Here is a 17,526-nt window from a genome sequence, read left to right as displayed (position 1 = left end):
ACAGTGATGCATGGCGAGGGGAGGGCTGGGGCTGGGCTGGAATGTGGCGGCTGGGGCTGGGGGGACTGAACAGGCACAGATGATCACACTGTTGGTTAGGGAAGTGAGACACTAGAGTTTGTCTGGACAGCAGATGCTGCTGAGACTCATGGGGATGGCCTGGCCTGGGGAATCCTATCAGAAGGTTCCTGTCTGAAAAATTAGAGGCCAAGGTTGAAATTCTGAAGAGAACAGAATCTGAAAAGGCACAACACAAGCCAGGCAAAAAATCAGATTGGGGCTGGTGCTGCTTTTGCAGTGTGTGAAAGAGGCAAGCAAGAAGGCTTTGTGCAAATGGGCAACAGGCAACTGGATACATTGACGCCAGAAAGATCAAGTGCTCATGCACCTGTTGTCCAGCTAAAACTCTGCCTTGCGTTTGCTGCTTTCATAGCTCATGAATAGATCCAGGATCGGCTGGCTCCTGCAGCCCAATCTGTAAAAGGACAAAAAGCCTGAGAATGGTGGCATGAAAGGAAAAGCAGTCATCAGAAAGGATCAAACAGTACATTGCTAAAGCTACAAACAAGCAGGTTTGGGTTTTGCACTTAATACAGCTTTCCCCAACCTGGTGCTCTTCAGATATTTTGGACTACAATTCCCATGCTGGCTGGGGCTGGTGGGAATTGCAGTCTGAAACATCTGGAGGGTTTCAGGTACAGTTGACATATAACAATACAAAAATGCCAAAAAGAGAACAAGGAGTAGCAATGAAAGTGACTGTACTTCCCCCACCTGATTTGTACTGATCCTGCCAAACGTTAACTAAGCGCACACAAAAAAAGGAAACAGCTCTTTTATTTTAATTATGCCCTTGGATATGTCACATTCACTTTGCTTTCATGCCTGGAAAGGAAGTAATTCAAGGCTGTCAGATTCTGCAGTTCTCAGTAATACCCTACAGCAAAGGCACTAGCTGGAGAACTTCTCTAACTTGGGGGGCAGGAGGGTGAGAAAGTGTTACCACTAAGGATAGAAATGATCTGTCAGTTTTGTTTGTCTCAGTTTCTCATTTTTCTAATCTTAAAATCGCTTCTCCACATTTTTGCAACAATTTGCGGTTTTTAAAATAAAAATCCTCATGAAAATTCTTCAATGTTTTAGTGCAAATTTCTTTTAATAAATACATTTTTATGGAGTTTTGACTAATGTACACATTTTTGCAAGCAATATATCATAACGTAATGAATTTTTGTATGTTATTTTCGCCAATATATATATTTTGTGCACACTTTCCCCTAAAATATGCATTTTTGTAAACAATGCTTGGTTGAAGAACTGCATCATAAAATTCAAATAAGTGCAAATTTCAAAGGATGGTTGTGTTTCAGTTCTCACATTGTTTCGGAAAGTGCGAATTTGACAAATTCAGCTTTAAATGAGAATTGTATAGCTCTCCCATCTCTAGTTACAACACTGGGCTAAATTAGGCTGCAGTTTTATGCATACCTGCCTGGGAATGAGTCACATGAAAATCAGTGGGAAAATCCGTTTCTAGGCCACAGAGTTTTGGGTAACAATTTTCAAACATGTGGGAAGCTTCTGCTACATGCTCAGAAATCAGCAAGTCTCTCTTGTTTGTATGCATCATGTGCTTTTGTGCCATATTGTGTATTTTTATCATTGTAAGCCGCTTTCAGACCTTGATGGTGCAAAGCAGGATATAAATTTTTAAAATAATAAACAATTATAGCTTCTATTCCCTTTTCCCTGCATGTATATACTGTTCTCCTTGCCAAAGCATCCCTTATATGGGAGCCCACAAATTCTACAAATATCCAGATTATATCAGGTGAAACTAATTTAAAAAGTACATATGTAAGCTAGCTAACTTTGCATAATTAATTCCATTAGCACCTTGTATGATATGAACAATCTTGAAAACTACTGAAACTTTTTAAAAAACTTCTATAAATTTGTCCCATTTTTCTTTATCAGGTTAAACCCAAAGCAGATCACAGAAATCAATAGAAAAAACCACAACCAAGAAATGCAAAATATACAACTACAAGCATAACAGCAAAAATAAAATAAAAATATGTGGCAAATCACAACAAAAAACATTATTTTATATCAGTGAAGTCTAAAAGCTAAGCCATAATTTGCCAAAATGTTTCTGAAAGAGCCAGGTCTTACCCAGACACCACAATGAATGTAGTGCTGGGTCCAGGTGAACATAACCAGGGAAAAAAATGCACAAAGTAAGGACCAGGTATGCAGATTGTGGAGGTGGGGTGGCAAAAAGCAGTATCAGCCAGGTGATTTCCTGACTGTCTTTAAAAGTGCACATAAGGCATATAGACACCCGAGAATTAAAATAATTACAGTGGAAGTGGAAGACCTATAATTTAAATTAAATTAATAATATTGGAGGAGTACCTAAGCTGTTCCCTCCGCAGCCCTGCAAGATCCGTCTTGCTCTCTTCTTTGAATCCTCCGGAAAGTTCGGGCTGTCCAACAGGTTTGGGTATGTACAAAGTGCAACTACCTACGTTGCCCAGAAAAAAAAGAGTCAGAAATGGGTTGTTACGTCCTGCTTACGAGCAAGTTCATTTAAAAATCGTAACGATACCGAGCATCCCTTCTGTTTTTTTAAACAGCATTTTACCCAAAGTACCTGGCAAGTTTCAGACAAAGACCACTGCTTAGTTTTTAAAATTAAAGTCTCATTTTTTAAAAAAAAATAGAGTTGCCTCTTGGGATTTGTCAGCAGATCCTGATGACCTCAGAATGATTGATGATGACCAATCAATAGGCACCACAGATTGGTATTGCTACAAGGACTATCCTTAAGTAGTATTTCAGAGTTCAGCTTTGGAGTAGCCACTTGCCCTTGGCTTAGGGGAGAGGCAGTCAATGCAACACCCATGGGAACAGATGAGCCCTTCCCTAGTGCCCACAGGGTCCCCCCTCCAACTGAAATTAGGCTTGAAAGAAGCACTCTGTTGTAGCCAGCAGAACAGATTGTAGTGTGCACTTACTTGAGGGTTGCGTGTGTGGTGCCCACAACAGTTTCTCTACTTTCCAAATGCGCCTGTGAGCCCAAAGAGGCTCGCAAATCTCTGGCTTAGGGTCTGAAAACTTTTGCAACACACCTTCTAGTCTAGCTTTCTCTTTCAATAGCAGCTTGATCTGTAGCAAGTGTTAACCAGTGGTGTCTGAATCCTACCTTTCTTCCACAGAAGTCAAGGATGCATGCACAAACTCCTTGGGCAGTCTTCTATCCAGGCACTGATCAAACCCAGACCTGCTTAGCTGCAGCAGAGTTGTTGCTTCATGTGCAACAAAAGGAATATATATATATATATGTTCCTTTTGTTGCACATGAAGCAACAACTCTCTCTATATATAGGAGGCTGCCTTATATGAAGTAAGGCCATTGGTCCCTCTACCTCAGTATTGTCAACACTGACTGGGAGCAGCTCTCCAGGTATCCAACCTGGAGTCTGGAGATTCCAGGGATTGACTTTCTGCATGCAAAGCATAATGCTGTACCACTCAGCTATGGCCCTTGTGACTTCAAACCAAGCCCTGAGTGAGCATATTTAGCTTCATGCCTTAAAAGACCAGCATATCAAAAACAGCAAGCCACACTTGTTGTTTTGTTCTAGCCAATTGGCAGCTCTATTTTTGCCCCACTTCCCTTGGCTCTTAGCATGTGCGCACAAACACATGCACTCCAACCACCAGCTACCTCCAATATCCAAGGAGTCTGTCCTTGCCACTTACAAAAATATCCTGCTGTAATTTCCAAGCTAGACTTTCTGTTTTCTTTGGCAACAGAGGGACTTCACTTGCTCTGCCTGAAGCCACTCTTCTCCAAGTAGGTAAATAGAGCACTGTTGAGGGCAGTGAAGCAGGGGCTGGCTTATCAGGGCAAGTGGGACATGCTCCGCCATCCTCTGCCTGCCTTTAGCCAGCCCTTACCTGCCTGGCTTCTTACTTACAACCAGTCCAGGTTTGTGGCCCTGGCTGTCAGCTTCCTTGCAGAAGTCTGTTTTGTCCTTGTACAACTGAGCAGGGAGGAGGATGGGGACAAAAACTAGAATGAGTTGGCTCTGCCTGTCATTGGCTCTGCCGGCTGTTGGCCATTTTGCTTTCCACTCTACTAGTCCCAATGGGCATCAGCCGCCACTGAGGAAGTCTACAGTGGCTCAAGAACCATCGTACCTGACGAAGGAAGGTGATGGGCTGCTGTCCCATGGCATGAGCGTCTCCAATGTTGGCCTTGATAACCTCCGTGAAAGGCTTTTTGATCCCCTAAGAGGAAAAAGCACATAAGTAGCACATTAAGCTTTATTAAGACAAATTGGAAGGACATAATGCCTTCCTTGCACACATTATCACCATTTGCAAAGAACAGAATGATCTCGGGAGAATCAAAGAAGTGGTTAGTTTTTTCTACTACTGTCAGGGGTAAAAGAACAAGACATTGTCCCTGGTCCCTTGCACAGAGAGTGTATGGATGAAACCCGCAGGGCAGAAAGGAAGCAAAACACAAACACTTACACCACCATGGTGTACTTTTGAGATGTGAAGGCTTGAGTAAAAAATGGGAAAATTCAGGGGGAACAGGGCTTTTTTTGTGTTTCCTTCCTCTAAACAAACACACAGAAGAAAAAACGTTTTTTTTAAAAAAAAATAATTGCCCTGTTTTTTCCCCTAGGCGTTCACATCTCTAGATGTATGTCTCTCCTCTCACTAGGGATGGGGGAGAAATTCAATTCAGTTCATATTTAAAGGTAAACCTACCTAAATTATACTTCCTGAAACAATACATGAACTGAAACCCAGCCATCCTTTGAAATTTGCACTTCTCCAAGTTTCGCAATGCAGTTTCCTAGTCAAATAGTGTTTACAAAAGTGCACATACTAGATAAAAGTCTGCATATATATGTGTATATTAGCGAAAACATAGAAAAATGCATTGTATTAGGAAAATTGCTTTACAAAAAAGTGCATATTAGGAGAATTTTGAACAAGAACGCTGATAATTTTCATGAGGAATCTTTTTTTAAAAATTGCGGACTGGGGTGGAAATGCTAAGAACTGAATTTAAGATTGTGAAAAAAATGACAAACCAAAATTGACAGATTTGCCCATCCTTGCTTCTTACACAGATAATCTCAAGAGTAGGGCAAATGTCACCTGTGATGCAACCCTATGAGCCTTTCCCCATTCCTAAGTCATGGGAAAGACATGAATGAGGTATTGCATTTGAACTGTAAAGATATGGATTCAAATCTCTGTTCATTCATGAAGTAAACTAGGTGTGTTCATGGGGAAGTCACTGGGCGCATTCAGACATCACGTTTCCAATTCTCCAAATTGTGGCTTGGAGGATCAGAAATGCACCCTGTAATGTTCCCCTTGCACATCTAGTTTAATGAATAACATCCTGGCTTGACCAACCATAAGAATCTTGCTAGATCAGATCAAAGGTCCATCTAATCCAGCTTTGTGTTTCCAACAATGGCTAACTGGCTGCTTCTGGGAAACCCACATGATGGCTATAGTTCTGTCTGGTTTTTGTTCCCTAGCAGTTGATGGGCAGAGGCATCCAGGATGTTCTATGTCACCATTAGGACCAGGAACATCTCACCTGATGGGGTGGAACTACAGCAACAGCCTCTTTGCACTGCTGCTTTTGGAAGGGCAAAGCTGCGATGAGATCTGTGCTGTACAGGGGCTGCAGCACAGATTTGTCTCTACTGGTGCATCCATGAAGGCCTGACCTTGTTGCTGCTTCGCCCCTCCCAGTAAGTGGCAGTGATACTGATGCTGGGAGGCTATTGCTGCAGCTCTGTCCCATTAGGCCAGCAACTTGTGATCATGACTAGTACCAGTTTTCAGTTATGCTGGAACCACCGAACTATGGTCTGACCAAACTCTCCAAATCAGAATTGCAAATTAGGATCAGTCTTGGGTAAGGAAGTTTACTCAAACCAGTTTTCCAGTTCAAATTTATGAACTAACTATGGTTTGATCAAACCAGGATGGAGGATGTGAGTTTGTTCCTAATCCTCCAAACCACATTTTGCACAACTGGAATCACACAACTAAAAGCAGCCACTGTCTCTCCGTCCAACCTGTCTCACAAATACTGTTGGTTCCTATCAGCAGAAAGTCCTCCACGGCCTCTGGCAGAGATCTTTCCTAGTTTTCCTGCATAAGGGAAGATGCCAGGGATTGAACCTGGAACTGGGACCTTCTGCATGCAAATTGAGTGTTCCCGTTACTGACCTAAATCTAGTCTTTGTGAAACCGTCCTGACCATATGCTTTGGCTAAGGTATATTTTTAATTCTTTCCTTCCAGACCAAGCCTTTAAAACACAAGAACATAGGAAGCTGCCTTCGACTGAGTTGGACATTGGTCCATCTAGCCCAGTGTTGTCAACAGTGGTTAGTGTGATGTTCCTGCTTATAGTGTAAATATGGTAAGTGCTGTTTATATAGAAGACATGGTAAGTGGAGTGAAAGAGGAGGGGGGAGTACATGAGCAGTAGAATGCTGGATGATTGGCTGAGTGTTTGAATGGCTAGGAGTATAAATGGAAGAATGACAGTTGAATCTGGGTGGATGTGGGGAGTGTGGAGAAAGAGGGAGTTGGAGTTCTGATTAATAATAAGTCAAGTACAAAACAGGAATAGATGAAACCATACTCTTGTGAAACATTCTAAAACTAATCTTGTTATTTCTGATATTTAATAAATACTTATTTGGTTTACCAAAGGCCTGATCCTTGGCTGGGGAATATACATACCAGAAGGGAGGGCAAGGTAATTACCAAGGCTGAACAGAAACAGTATCTAATGATGGCAGCGGTGAAGGGAGGAATAATAACAATTCAAGTATCCAGAGCAACCCAGAGTTGTATGCGTTATCTATAAAGATACAAGGGGGTTGGGAACAGCATAAGCATGCAGTCACAAAAGTAACCAGCTAGAGAGAGACTCAGGCAAAGTCTCTGGGAGTATTGGTTATAGGACGTGACTGGTGGTGCTGCCTAGCAGGGGGATCTAGTGAGATCTGTGCTAGAGCGGAGTGAGAAACCATATAAAGGACGGTCCGGACTGGTGGTATCCCTGGTGGTGCCTAGTGAAAGGCAGTAGCCACAAGCAGGTGGGAACCTGACAGGGAGAACCAGGGGAGGACGTCACAGTTAGCAGCCACTCTCAAGGGCTCTCCAGACAAAGGACATTCCAAGCCCTACTTGGAAATGCTGGGGGTGGAACCTGGGACCTTCTGCATGCAAAGCAGTTGCTCTGCCACTGAGCCCCGGTTATTACCTGCTACAGTAACTCTGTAATGATGGACTAAGTAACTATACTGACAGAATGTGGTAAGGAATGTACTTTGCAGGGCTGGCCCCAGTCATGCCGGGGCCCTTGGGCACCAGCCTGCCCTGGGCCTGGCACCCGCATGCATGCACACCCCACCTACCTACCTACCAGGCAGGCGGAGGCCGAGCGAGCGAGCAGCTCCCTCCCTGGGATCCACGGCAGGAAGGGGAGCTCTACTCATGAGGCCATGGTGCCCTCAGCCAGGGCCCTACCTGGCTGCCCTTTGGAGCCGGCCCTGGTACTTTGGACAGATTTTGAACAATAGACTTACGAATAATTTTTAAAAGCAACGGTTTGCAAAAATTATTTAAAAAAAAGGAATAATATCTTTGAAGTATAATGCTTTGACATATTGCCAAGCGCTGCTTAACTATATTTGTCTCGTGCATTTATGTGTCATAATTTCTTTTTGTGTCTACTACAATCTCTTAGAGTTTCACACTGTGCTAGGTATAGTGAGGACTTCTGGGAGGCACTGATATTAAAAGAACTAAAATTTACTTACAAGGTACAGCATGATCCTTCATCTTCGCAATTTACAGCAACAGTATTTTTTGTACTGTACAAGCAGTTATCTTTTTGGTGCCAAGAAATAACCTTTCAGAGAAAACATTTGATGGGTGGGCTTGCAGTCAAGCTCTCTTTATATTAAAAATAAAAAGTATGCTTAACTTTTTAAATTTTGCCAAGCACAGCAATATGTAAACATATATAATTACAGTATTTGGTCACACCATATAAACGTCCAGCTTGTTCTTGGTCTCCCATCAGGAGTTACAAAGATTGGAATTAAGAGAATGTGTTTGTTTTCCAAAGGAAAACATCAGGCAACCACTGGATATGGTTAATTAAGCAATGGTTGCCATGGATACAAGGTTAAAGGTGTCCGACACATGTGGCTCAGTGAAGGGAGAGCGTGTGGGATCAGATGATACAACTCAGACCCTCTTCCTACTTCCATTAAAGCACTGGCAAAAGTATAAAGGCCATCCAGAAACGTAAAAAAACCCCAAAACATTATCCTGGCAAAGATCTAATTTAATTTACACAGGACATCTTCCTTGACATAATAAACACCAGGGATATTTCCTGAAACACAGTAGGGTTGCAAAGTTTTGCGCTGGCAAAGGTCCTAAGTTTGTACGCGAGGCAGAAATCCAGCTGAAACGTCACTTCCCCCATATCAGAAGAAGCTTAAGCTGTGTTAATTTCCTGCTTTTCATGTAGAAAATTTGTTTCTGCTAAACCGGCAACCCTGGGATTTTGTTTGTTATTTATTACTCACTTGCTACAAAATGTTTCAAAGCTATTTACAATTATAAAAGCATATATAACATTTAAAGTTTTGGAATAGACTGCACTGACCATTTATACAGTCCCTGCATTTCTTGTCGTGTTCCATTATCTTGTAAAACCAATGGCTCAGTCTTGAGTTTGGCATGGGAAATTCACTGAAGCATGCAACACATTGCTTTCAGCACCTTGGATAAATCTAGTTTCCACCATTAAGTTGGCTGACAAACTGAAGCATTTCTCACCTTTCCTTGCAAAGCTATGGAAAAGGGCACCTTAGGTTTTCTTTATCCCACTAGAAACTGCCACAATTCAAAGGTCTACTGGCTACATACCTTTCTTATTCCACTCCCCACTCCCCAGCTCCACTGGTACATAATCCACACTGCAGTGTCCTCACTGTCCCCGTTTGTCTTGTATTTATTTCATTTTTATACCATCTGGCCCACACCTCCATGGAGCAGAAGGTGGCATACATGGATCTTTCTCCCTCCTCCCATTGTATCCTCACAATACGCCTGCGAGGTAGGTTAGAATGAGAGATATTGACTAGCCCAAGATCACCCAATGAGCTTCATGACTATGTTGAGATTTGAATCCTCAACTCCCAGGTCCTAGTCTTACACACTAACCACTAAACCAAATGGGATTCCTTTTGTTGAAAGCAGGGGAGGTAATTTGGTCACTATGGGTTATATCCAATGTTAGGTCTACTCTGAGAAGAACTAAGCTGGATGCAACTCTACATTTTTAGAGGAACAAGCAGGCCATGCACAGATAGTCAAGAAATATAACATAACTGGATATCTACTTTAGTTTTCTGGTATGGATCCAGAAACAGGATCCTGGATTCTTGTTCAGTCGTGTCCTTGGCACATGTCCATGAATGCATTCAAAAGTCTTCTTAAAAACCCCCACAAACCAACATTTTTGTTGGGAGAGGCCCAAAGTCACTTAATCTATTCCGATAAAGCTCCTTCCACATTGATGTTGTATGCAAATTGGAAAAGAGTTCTTATTACAGAACACACAGGGATCAAATTTCTCTCTGCACTGGCAAAAGTATCCTTTTGAAGTGCGCTCAGGAACAGGCTTTGCGCCTCAGCAAGTCAAACGTGGTATATCTGTCACATATAGCAGTTCACAAGAGGGTCAGTAAATCATCTTCCAGGCCTCATTCAACTTGGGACAGCACAACAGAGGGCCAAAGGTTATGCTAATCCACCCCCAGGTTTGGAATGTGTGCAGTGGAATTGTTCTTTGAAAACCTGATTCCGTGCTATATTGTTACCCATTTTTTTTAAAAAAAAAAATCAAAGTCATTTGACATGTGGCACAGGGATTGCTACTTGATAACAACAAACTCAAAGCTCCTTTCTGTGCATGAAAGTTATTATCATCATCATCATCACCGCCACCACCACATGTATTACCTCTCCCTTCATCCAGAGGTCCCAGGGCAGGTTACAACAATTCCAAAATATGGCATTAAAAGCAACCTAACATCACAAAACAGGGGGAGTCCAAAAAATATACGTCTCAGGTATCAAAGACCATGGTAAAAAGGTACATCTTCAGTATTTGCCTAAAACTGTACAGAGAAGTTGCTAGACACACAACTTAGGGGCCGCCACAGAAATGCCCTCTCCCAGGCTACCCTCCCACCCGAGCTTCTGAGAGCAGCGGAACTATCAATAGGGCCCCCTCTGCTGATCTCAACACCCAAGAGGGTCTGTAGGGAAGGAGGTAGCCTTTCAGATACTGTAATTTTTTGGATTTGAGCCATTCATGATTTGGCCCAGTGAAGTCTAGGAATAGCTAAACTAGATAGTACTTAGATTTTTGTCTATGTCTGGGGTGGTGGTAAAGCATGAAACTGAGCTAAGGGTCACAGAGGGTCACCAAGTTGTTGATGTTCTAGATCAAAGATAGACCCAGCTCTAGCCTTTAGAAAAATTAGGTGATATTACTGCTCTTCTGAGTTTGTTGATTGCCATGTGCTATGCATAATGGATAAAGAGGATTCCTCTAGCTGCAATACAGATTAAAGAGAAGCTCTGCAACATTTACAAACTGTGCCATACAGAATTTTACTTTCGGGGCATGACAGGTCAAATAACCTGAGCAGAGCAGTGACAAAGAAACTGTCTGCTACAGAGGCTTCACACTGATAGTTAAGTTTGTTTCTGTGTTCTTGAAAAAGCTGTTACTCGCCACTCTGACATGTAGGCTTCCCTTTCCACTGACTCTCATTTGGGAAAGAGGAGGCTGGTACAATTTATTTGCCTTACACACAAGGACAGTCTAAATGTGGATTGCTGGTAATAACCTTCTGCTATCTTGATCTAAAGGGAGGGAAAACATTTTTACAGCAAATGTCTCCATATAGCTAAAGTTCACCTTTCTAAATAGAGACACTGGTTTAAAACAAAAGTCTCTAAAATTACTTTTCCTCATCTTGGCAGTCTAGGTCTGGTAAATTCTTGAGTCGTGTACATACATGCATCAAGACTCACAAGCCTGAAGTCCAAAAGAACTAAAGTAAACTGAATCTGAAAAAGCACTAAGCACAGAGTTGATAACCATGTGCCAAAAACATGCAGCTGCAGGCTCATGTGATTAAACATTCCTCCATACAAAAAACAAAAGAAACCCTCATACAAAAAGACCTACCATATCAAGGAGGTTTCTAAGCTTAGCCTTCTTCATAGCATGGTATCTTACTATGTGTAACCCCTACACAGACAGATCACCCAAGCGAGAACTAGGTTAGGGATGCGTCACCTGTGGCTTTCCAGATGTTGTTGGATTACAGCTCCCATCATGCCCATGATGGCTGGGAGTTTGAGCCCAACAACATCTGAAGGGAATGTTTCCCACTCCCTAAATTAGAACTTAGCAATGCACTAAATGAAATACAATCTTACGTAGCAGTGTTCTCTAGTTCAAGTGAAACAAGCGTTTCAAACATTGCACTTTTAAAAAAGTATCTACTTAAACCTACTAAGAAAAAAAAATCCAGGGTACTAAAGTCAAAAGCCCCTGGCCTAACCAGTTCTGGCAATTTTCATGGGGAGATGTTCCATTTGTACAAGATCAGTTCCCAATGCTTTGGGGATTAAGGAATAACTTTTCTTTGAACGGAGATCCAGCCGTTGTAGTAAATCAAGGGGCCGAACCACCTTACTGTGAATCATGAAGTCTGGCAAACTACTCTCTCTCTCTGCCTCAATCCCTCCATCTGTTATATATGGGGGATAATATTACTGATTTACAAGCAACCATCTGAGTTAAGGATTACAACCAAATAATGCACACGGGGCAGTTGAACTTCTGAAAGAGCTATACAACTGTTAAAATATTTTTATTATTATTCAGAAAGAACTATTGATTTAAACAATCTAAGCAAACAAAAATATGCAGCTTGGGAAAGGATTCAGATGTGAGAGATCCATTCAAATAATTTTATTCTTAGAGATTTCTTACTCCAATAGGAACTGACTCCAGGGAAACGCTAAAGAATCTGCCAGTGAACCACTGGATGGCAAAAGAAGAAGGAAGAATCTTAAGGCACCTAAAGACTAATAGATTTATTGTGGCATGTTTTTGTTGGAACAGACTCAACAAAGCTAACCCTCTGGACAACTGATCAGTTATCTATTATCCTTTTACATAAGACAAAGGGATTTTTATTACATCAGAGAGCAGAAGAAAAGTAAATATTATTTTAAGAAGTATATGATCACTTACGCAATTGAATGACTCAGAAAGGCGTGGTGGTGGCTATTTGTTTTTTGCAAGAGTTTTGAGTAATAGTCAAGCAAAGATATGTTGCAGAAAATTTAAATGGATATATGAAGCTGGAAGATTATCATTCTAGGCTCTTAATTCTTTAAAATGAACACCGTTTATTGTTCTTTCCTGAACACAATATGATGTTCCTTTGGTCCCCAAAAAAGACTTAAAAGCACAGCCAACTTTTTAGTGTGACAAGAAAAAATAGTGAACCTGCTCTAAAATTATTACTAAAAAACTAATGCTTTATAACATGCTTAATTTTTAAAAAGAGAAAACTGTGTTTCCGGGGTCACAAGGTGATTTATGTGGCAACGAGCTGCACTGAAATTCATTGACCCTACTTCAGTGTAAATGGTACAAAACTACAGAAAGTTAATGCTGTAGTCCTAAAAACAATAAATCCCACTAAACTCAGAGAGATTTACATCTGAGTAAACACACACAGGATTACTCCTCTGTATGAAAACTTCTACTGAAACCAATATTTGAACATAGCTATTATTTTATTGGGGGAGCCAGTGTGGTGTAGTGGTTAAGGTGTTGGACTATGACCTGGGAGACCAGGGTTTGAATCCCCACATAGCCATGAAGCTCACTGGGTGACCTTGGGCCAGTCACTGCCTCTCAGCCTCCTGAAAACCCTAGTCATAGGGTCGCCATAAGTCAGAATTGACTTGAAGGCAGTACATTTACATTTTATTATTTTAAAATGGTGCAAATATAATTTTCTTTTAAGCACAGTCACCAAGCGAGGTCAGAGTATTAAGGTAATGAGCAATGATTAACTCCAGATAAGTTCCATTACATACTTATGATAGTCCAATGGATAAGACCTACAACACAATTTTTACTCAGAAGTAAAGCACCAGTGGCTTAGCTCACAAGGCTATTCCGACTGCATAGCTAATACACAATGATGGCTACAAACATATTGCAGATTAACAAAAAATCTTACGCAAGTAGTAGCTGCATTAAAAAAAACTAAAGGAGAAGGAGAAAAGTGCGTGTGTGTTGCAATCTTTGTCCAATGTGCTAGATTTCCAAGAGACATAATTATGTTTCTCCTTATTGCATCCTGAACAACTTTTCTCTGAAGTCAGTCCTATTGAAATTGATGGGATCAAGGAAGCATGTTTATTGGGAGTTTCCAGCTGATGTGTTGCACTTTGCATTTTAAAACAGCCTTTTCTTCGGCCACCCAGAGAACAATGGAGAAGTGGGGGAAGAAGTGAGCTATTGCGGGGGAGAGCTTGCCTCCCCTCCCCAGCACCACCTAAGTAATGGAAACACCCTATAATTATTATTCAGCATCGGCAGAAACGTGAAAAGTTACAGGGCCATTTCCAACCCTTTAAGGGCAACAGCCGCTATACAAGTCATGGCCGGAGGAGAGATGGTGGTAATGGTGCGTGTGTACTGGTGGTGGTGGGCAAGATCGAAATAACGCCATCCTTCCTGATATCCTGGCCAGCAGCCTTCGCCACCTGCGAACTCCTGCCCTGATCGTTAATGCAACAACCAGCGTGCCTCCTTCACTGGATGCCTGGCCTCCTCCGTCTGCCCCAATCACGAGCCGCAGCGGCGGAGGAGCGGCGGAGGAGTGGCGGGGGGCGGCGGCGGCGCAGGCTGGCAGCAAGATGACCAGCAGGCGAGACCGGGGGGGGGGGCGCAGCCGCTGTTGCACTGAGATCGGCCATACAACAGCTGATGGGACCACGACCCTTCTAGTGCCAATACCATTAGGAATCGCTGGCAACATGTTGTGTGTGTGTGTGTCTTTAGGGGCTCTCTTTCAGAGCAGATCCGCCTTTTTGCAAGAAAGCTCATTCATTCATTCATTCATTCAGGCAGCGCCCCCCTCCCGGCACCACCACCTCCTTACCTTCCGCAGTTCCTTTTCGATCTCGCCCGCTTTCAAGACGATGGGGCCCCGCACGGCGTATTCCACCGCTTTCACCTGGGGGTTCATGGACTCCAGCGTGAGGATCTTCTCCCGGGTCTGCTTCTCCTTCATCGGCATCGCGGAGGCCTTGGCAGCGCTGTTCCAGCGAACCGACCGCCCTTCTTTCTGCAGCGGCCGACGAGGCCGGGCGACGGGTCGCGGCGGCTGCTTGCCAGCCACCAGCGAGGCGACGAAGCGCACGGCCGCCTCTTTCTTTTCGTACTTGCGGCCGGGGCGAGCGCCGGCGGCAGCTTCTTTCGCGAGCCCCGAGAGGCGATGCATGCTCCCCCCTTGGAGGGTCCTCTTTCCAAAGGAGGAGGGGGAATCAATCACACCCACCCCCAAAAATCCCCGTTAATACAGGAGCGACATTTTTAAAGAAATTAAGGTTCCCCGGTTATAAGTGCATGCTTGCCTTTCCTTGCAGTCTTTTTCTCCTCCGGGCTTCTGGTAACTTGACTGAAAGAGGGCTGAGTTGGGTCTTTGCAAGAAAGCTCTATTATGCCTCTCGCCCAATGAGGAGGGAGACGCCAACCAGCGCAGCACTGAGGTCCTCGCAGTCACAAGCTATTATCTGCAGCACAGCAAAGTCCCAAGAATCCCCATTCGGCCGAGCACCCGAGACAGCAGCAACTACACCCTCCCCCGCGACCCTCTTTTCCCACTCCTGCCTGTGAAAGTACAGTAATAGATTGCACCAGCCACGACAGTCAGCCGCGCTGCCTGGTGGGTCTTGTAGTTCTGCTCAGCCCAAGGCTGCGCCGACCCTGCAGCACCAGGTGGTGGAAGAGAAAACTACCACGCCCAGAATCCTCTCCTCTTCAGCACAGCTGGGTACTTGTATTTTCATTGTGTTTGTGAGAGTGTTTGTGAGAGTGTTGGTTGGTGCTTAATGATGGGAGATCACGCCACATCTAAAATGTGATTTCCCTTAATATGGGTTGGTGGTTTTTTTAAAATTAAAAAGGCGAGGTTGTGTGAGAGATGTTGGAGTGATTCTTCCCCCCTTCGGCGATACAATTTTAGAATCAAGACTCCCAATCGCAGGTGGCAGCCGTTCTGAAACGAAGCTTTATGGCATCAAACAGCTTTGAAACAAACTCAGACAGCTTCGTGCATTTATAATACATGTGCAATTTCAAAGCCTAAATATGATAATGGTAACAATCCTATCCCACTCTGTGTTTACAAACAGCGAAGTCATTATTTCGCCTTATGAAGCAAAAACGGCACCAGCTGGAGGAAATGCCAAGGTTTGCAGAAGTACAAAAAAACTTGGAGGGGGGGGGCGACGACTCTAAGGCGAGGGCGCCCCACTCAAAATACCGCCCAAAGAAGAGCGAACACGCTCATGGCCACAGAATGCCAAGTGTAGGAGGAAAAGCAAGCATGGGGGAATGGAATGGATTATCAGTAAAGGGCACTGCAAAATTCTATTCCAGGCTCACTTGAGCACACTTGCTAGCGACGAAGCTCCATTGAGCTGGATGGGATGTCCAAGTAAACATGTTTAGAATAACAACAATAGAACCTTGATGGCACTGTAAAACTCACACCAGCACACCCACCAATTCCCCCACCCTCAGTCCCACCTAGGGTTGCCAGGCTCAGGGCCTGAGAATGGTTCTGTATATTTCAGATAAGAAAGAATTCAACCAAGTGCAGGTTTTCTTGCAACAGTGTAATGGGAAAAACCATAAGGTGAAATTCTCGCTTCCCCCTGCACAACTTTTAAAGATACAGAAGACCTTTTGGTTGCCAGGCCCAGCCTCCAACAGGTCTTCCGTATCTTTAAAAGTTGTGTAGAGGGAAGGGAGAACTCCATCTTGTGGTTTTTCCCATTACAGTGGCTGAATTTTATTTTCTCTTAAAGATACAGAATCATTCTCAAGCCCTGAGCCTGACAGCCCTAGTCCCACCATGAAAAATGCAAATACTACTCAAAACTGTTGAGCAGCCAAAGTAAGATTACTAATATTATTTTCTACAGCTAGACAAGGTTAAATCTTCGTGTCATCCTGTATATCTATCAGTTAGTTAGAAGCTTGCATAAGTGGCTTGCGGTATTTTCAAACACGATTCTCAAAGGGCGTCTCTCTCAAGTAACTGTTTAGGATCAAGGCCTAACGCTAAAAGGGAAAAAAGCAATAACTACTATCGTACAAGGAACAGCATTTATAACTCAAGGTGGGTGTGACGTCCTTCTCTGGTTCTCCCTGTCAGGTTCCCACCTGCTTGTGGCTACCGCCTTTCACTAGGCACCACCAGGGATACCACCAGTCCGGACCATCCTTTATATGGTTTCTCACTCCGCTCTAGCACAGATCTCACTAGATCCCCCTGCTAGGCAGCACCACCAGTCACGTCCTATAACCAATACTCCCAGGGACTTTGCCTGAGTCTCTCTCTAGCTGGTTACTTTTGTGACTGCATGCTTATGCTGTTCCCAACCCCCTTGTATCTTTATAGATAACGCATACAACTCTGGGTTGCTCTGGATACTTGAATTGTTATTATTCCTCCCTTCACCGCTGCCACCATTAGATACTGTTTCTGTTCAGCCTTGGTAATTACCTTGCCCTCCCTTCTGGTATGTATATTCCCCAGCCAAGGATCAGGCCTTTGGTAAACCAAATAAGTATTTATTAAATATCAGAAATAACAAGATTAGTTTTAGAATGTTTCACAAGAGTATGGTTTCATCTATTCCTGTTTTGTACTTGACTTATTATTAATCAGAACTCCAACTCCCTCTTTCTCCACACTCCTGACCTCCACCCTCAAACACCTTTCTCCGCACTCCCCACATCCACCCAGATTCAACTGTCATTCTTCCATTTATACTCCCAGCCATTCAAACGCTCAGCCAATCATCCAGCATTCTACTGCTCATGTACTCCCCCCTCCTCTTTCACTCCACTTACCATATGTCTTCTATATAACCAGCACTTACCATATTTACACTATAAGCAGGAACATCACAGTGGGCTACCGCCAAGGATAAGAGAAGAGCACAGAAGTGTTTACACAATTGGGACTATTCAGCATGTGTTTTTCCACTGATCTTGTCTTTTTGCAGTGGAAAAGAACTGTGCACAGTAGTTACTCAA

At 43.3% G+C, this 17,526-nt stretch overlaps 1 protein-coding gene across 1 annotated transcript in view; it reads right to left on the bottom strand.

Annotated features, from left to right (window-relative positions):
* The window catches only part of GPT2 (glutamic--pyruvic transaminase 2), a 28,692-nt gene extending 13,537 nt beyond the window's left edge, over positions 1-15,155 (bottom strand). The window contains exons 1-3 of the mRNA XM_061594099.1: positions 14,357-15,155; positions 4,210-4,299; positions 2,419-2,527 (exon numbers count right to left, since the gene is read on the bottom strand). Coding sequence (XP_061450083.1) covers positions 2,419-2,527; positions 4,210-4,299; positions 14,357-14,698 — 541 coding nt within the window. The 5' untranslated portion in view covers positions 14,699-15,155. The remainder of the gene's footprint in view (positions 1-2,418; positions 2,528-4,209; positions 4,300-14,356) is intronic.
* Positions 15,156-17,526: the final 2,371 nt, after the last annotated feature.

Source organism: Rhineura floridana, chromosome 13 (assembly GCF_030035675.1).
Source record: "Rhineura floridana isolate rRhiFlo1 chromosome 13, rRhiFlo1.hap2, whole genome shotgun sequence".
Lineage (NCBI taxonomy): Eukaryota > Metazoa > Chordata > Lepidosauria > Squamata > Rhineuridae > Rhineura > Rhineura floridana.
Note: the sequence above shows the minus strand (reverse complement) of the source record. Positions and strands in the feature narration are given on the sequence as shown.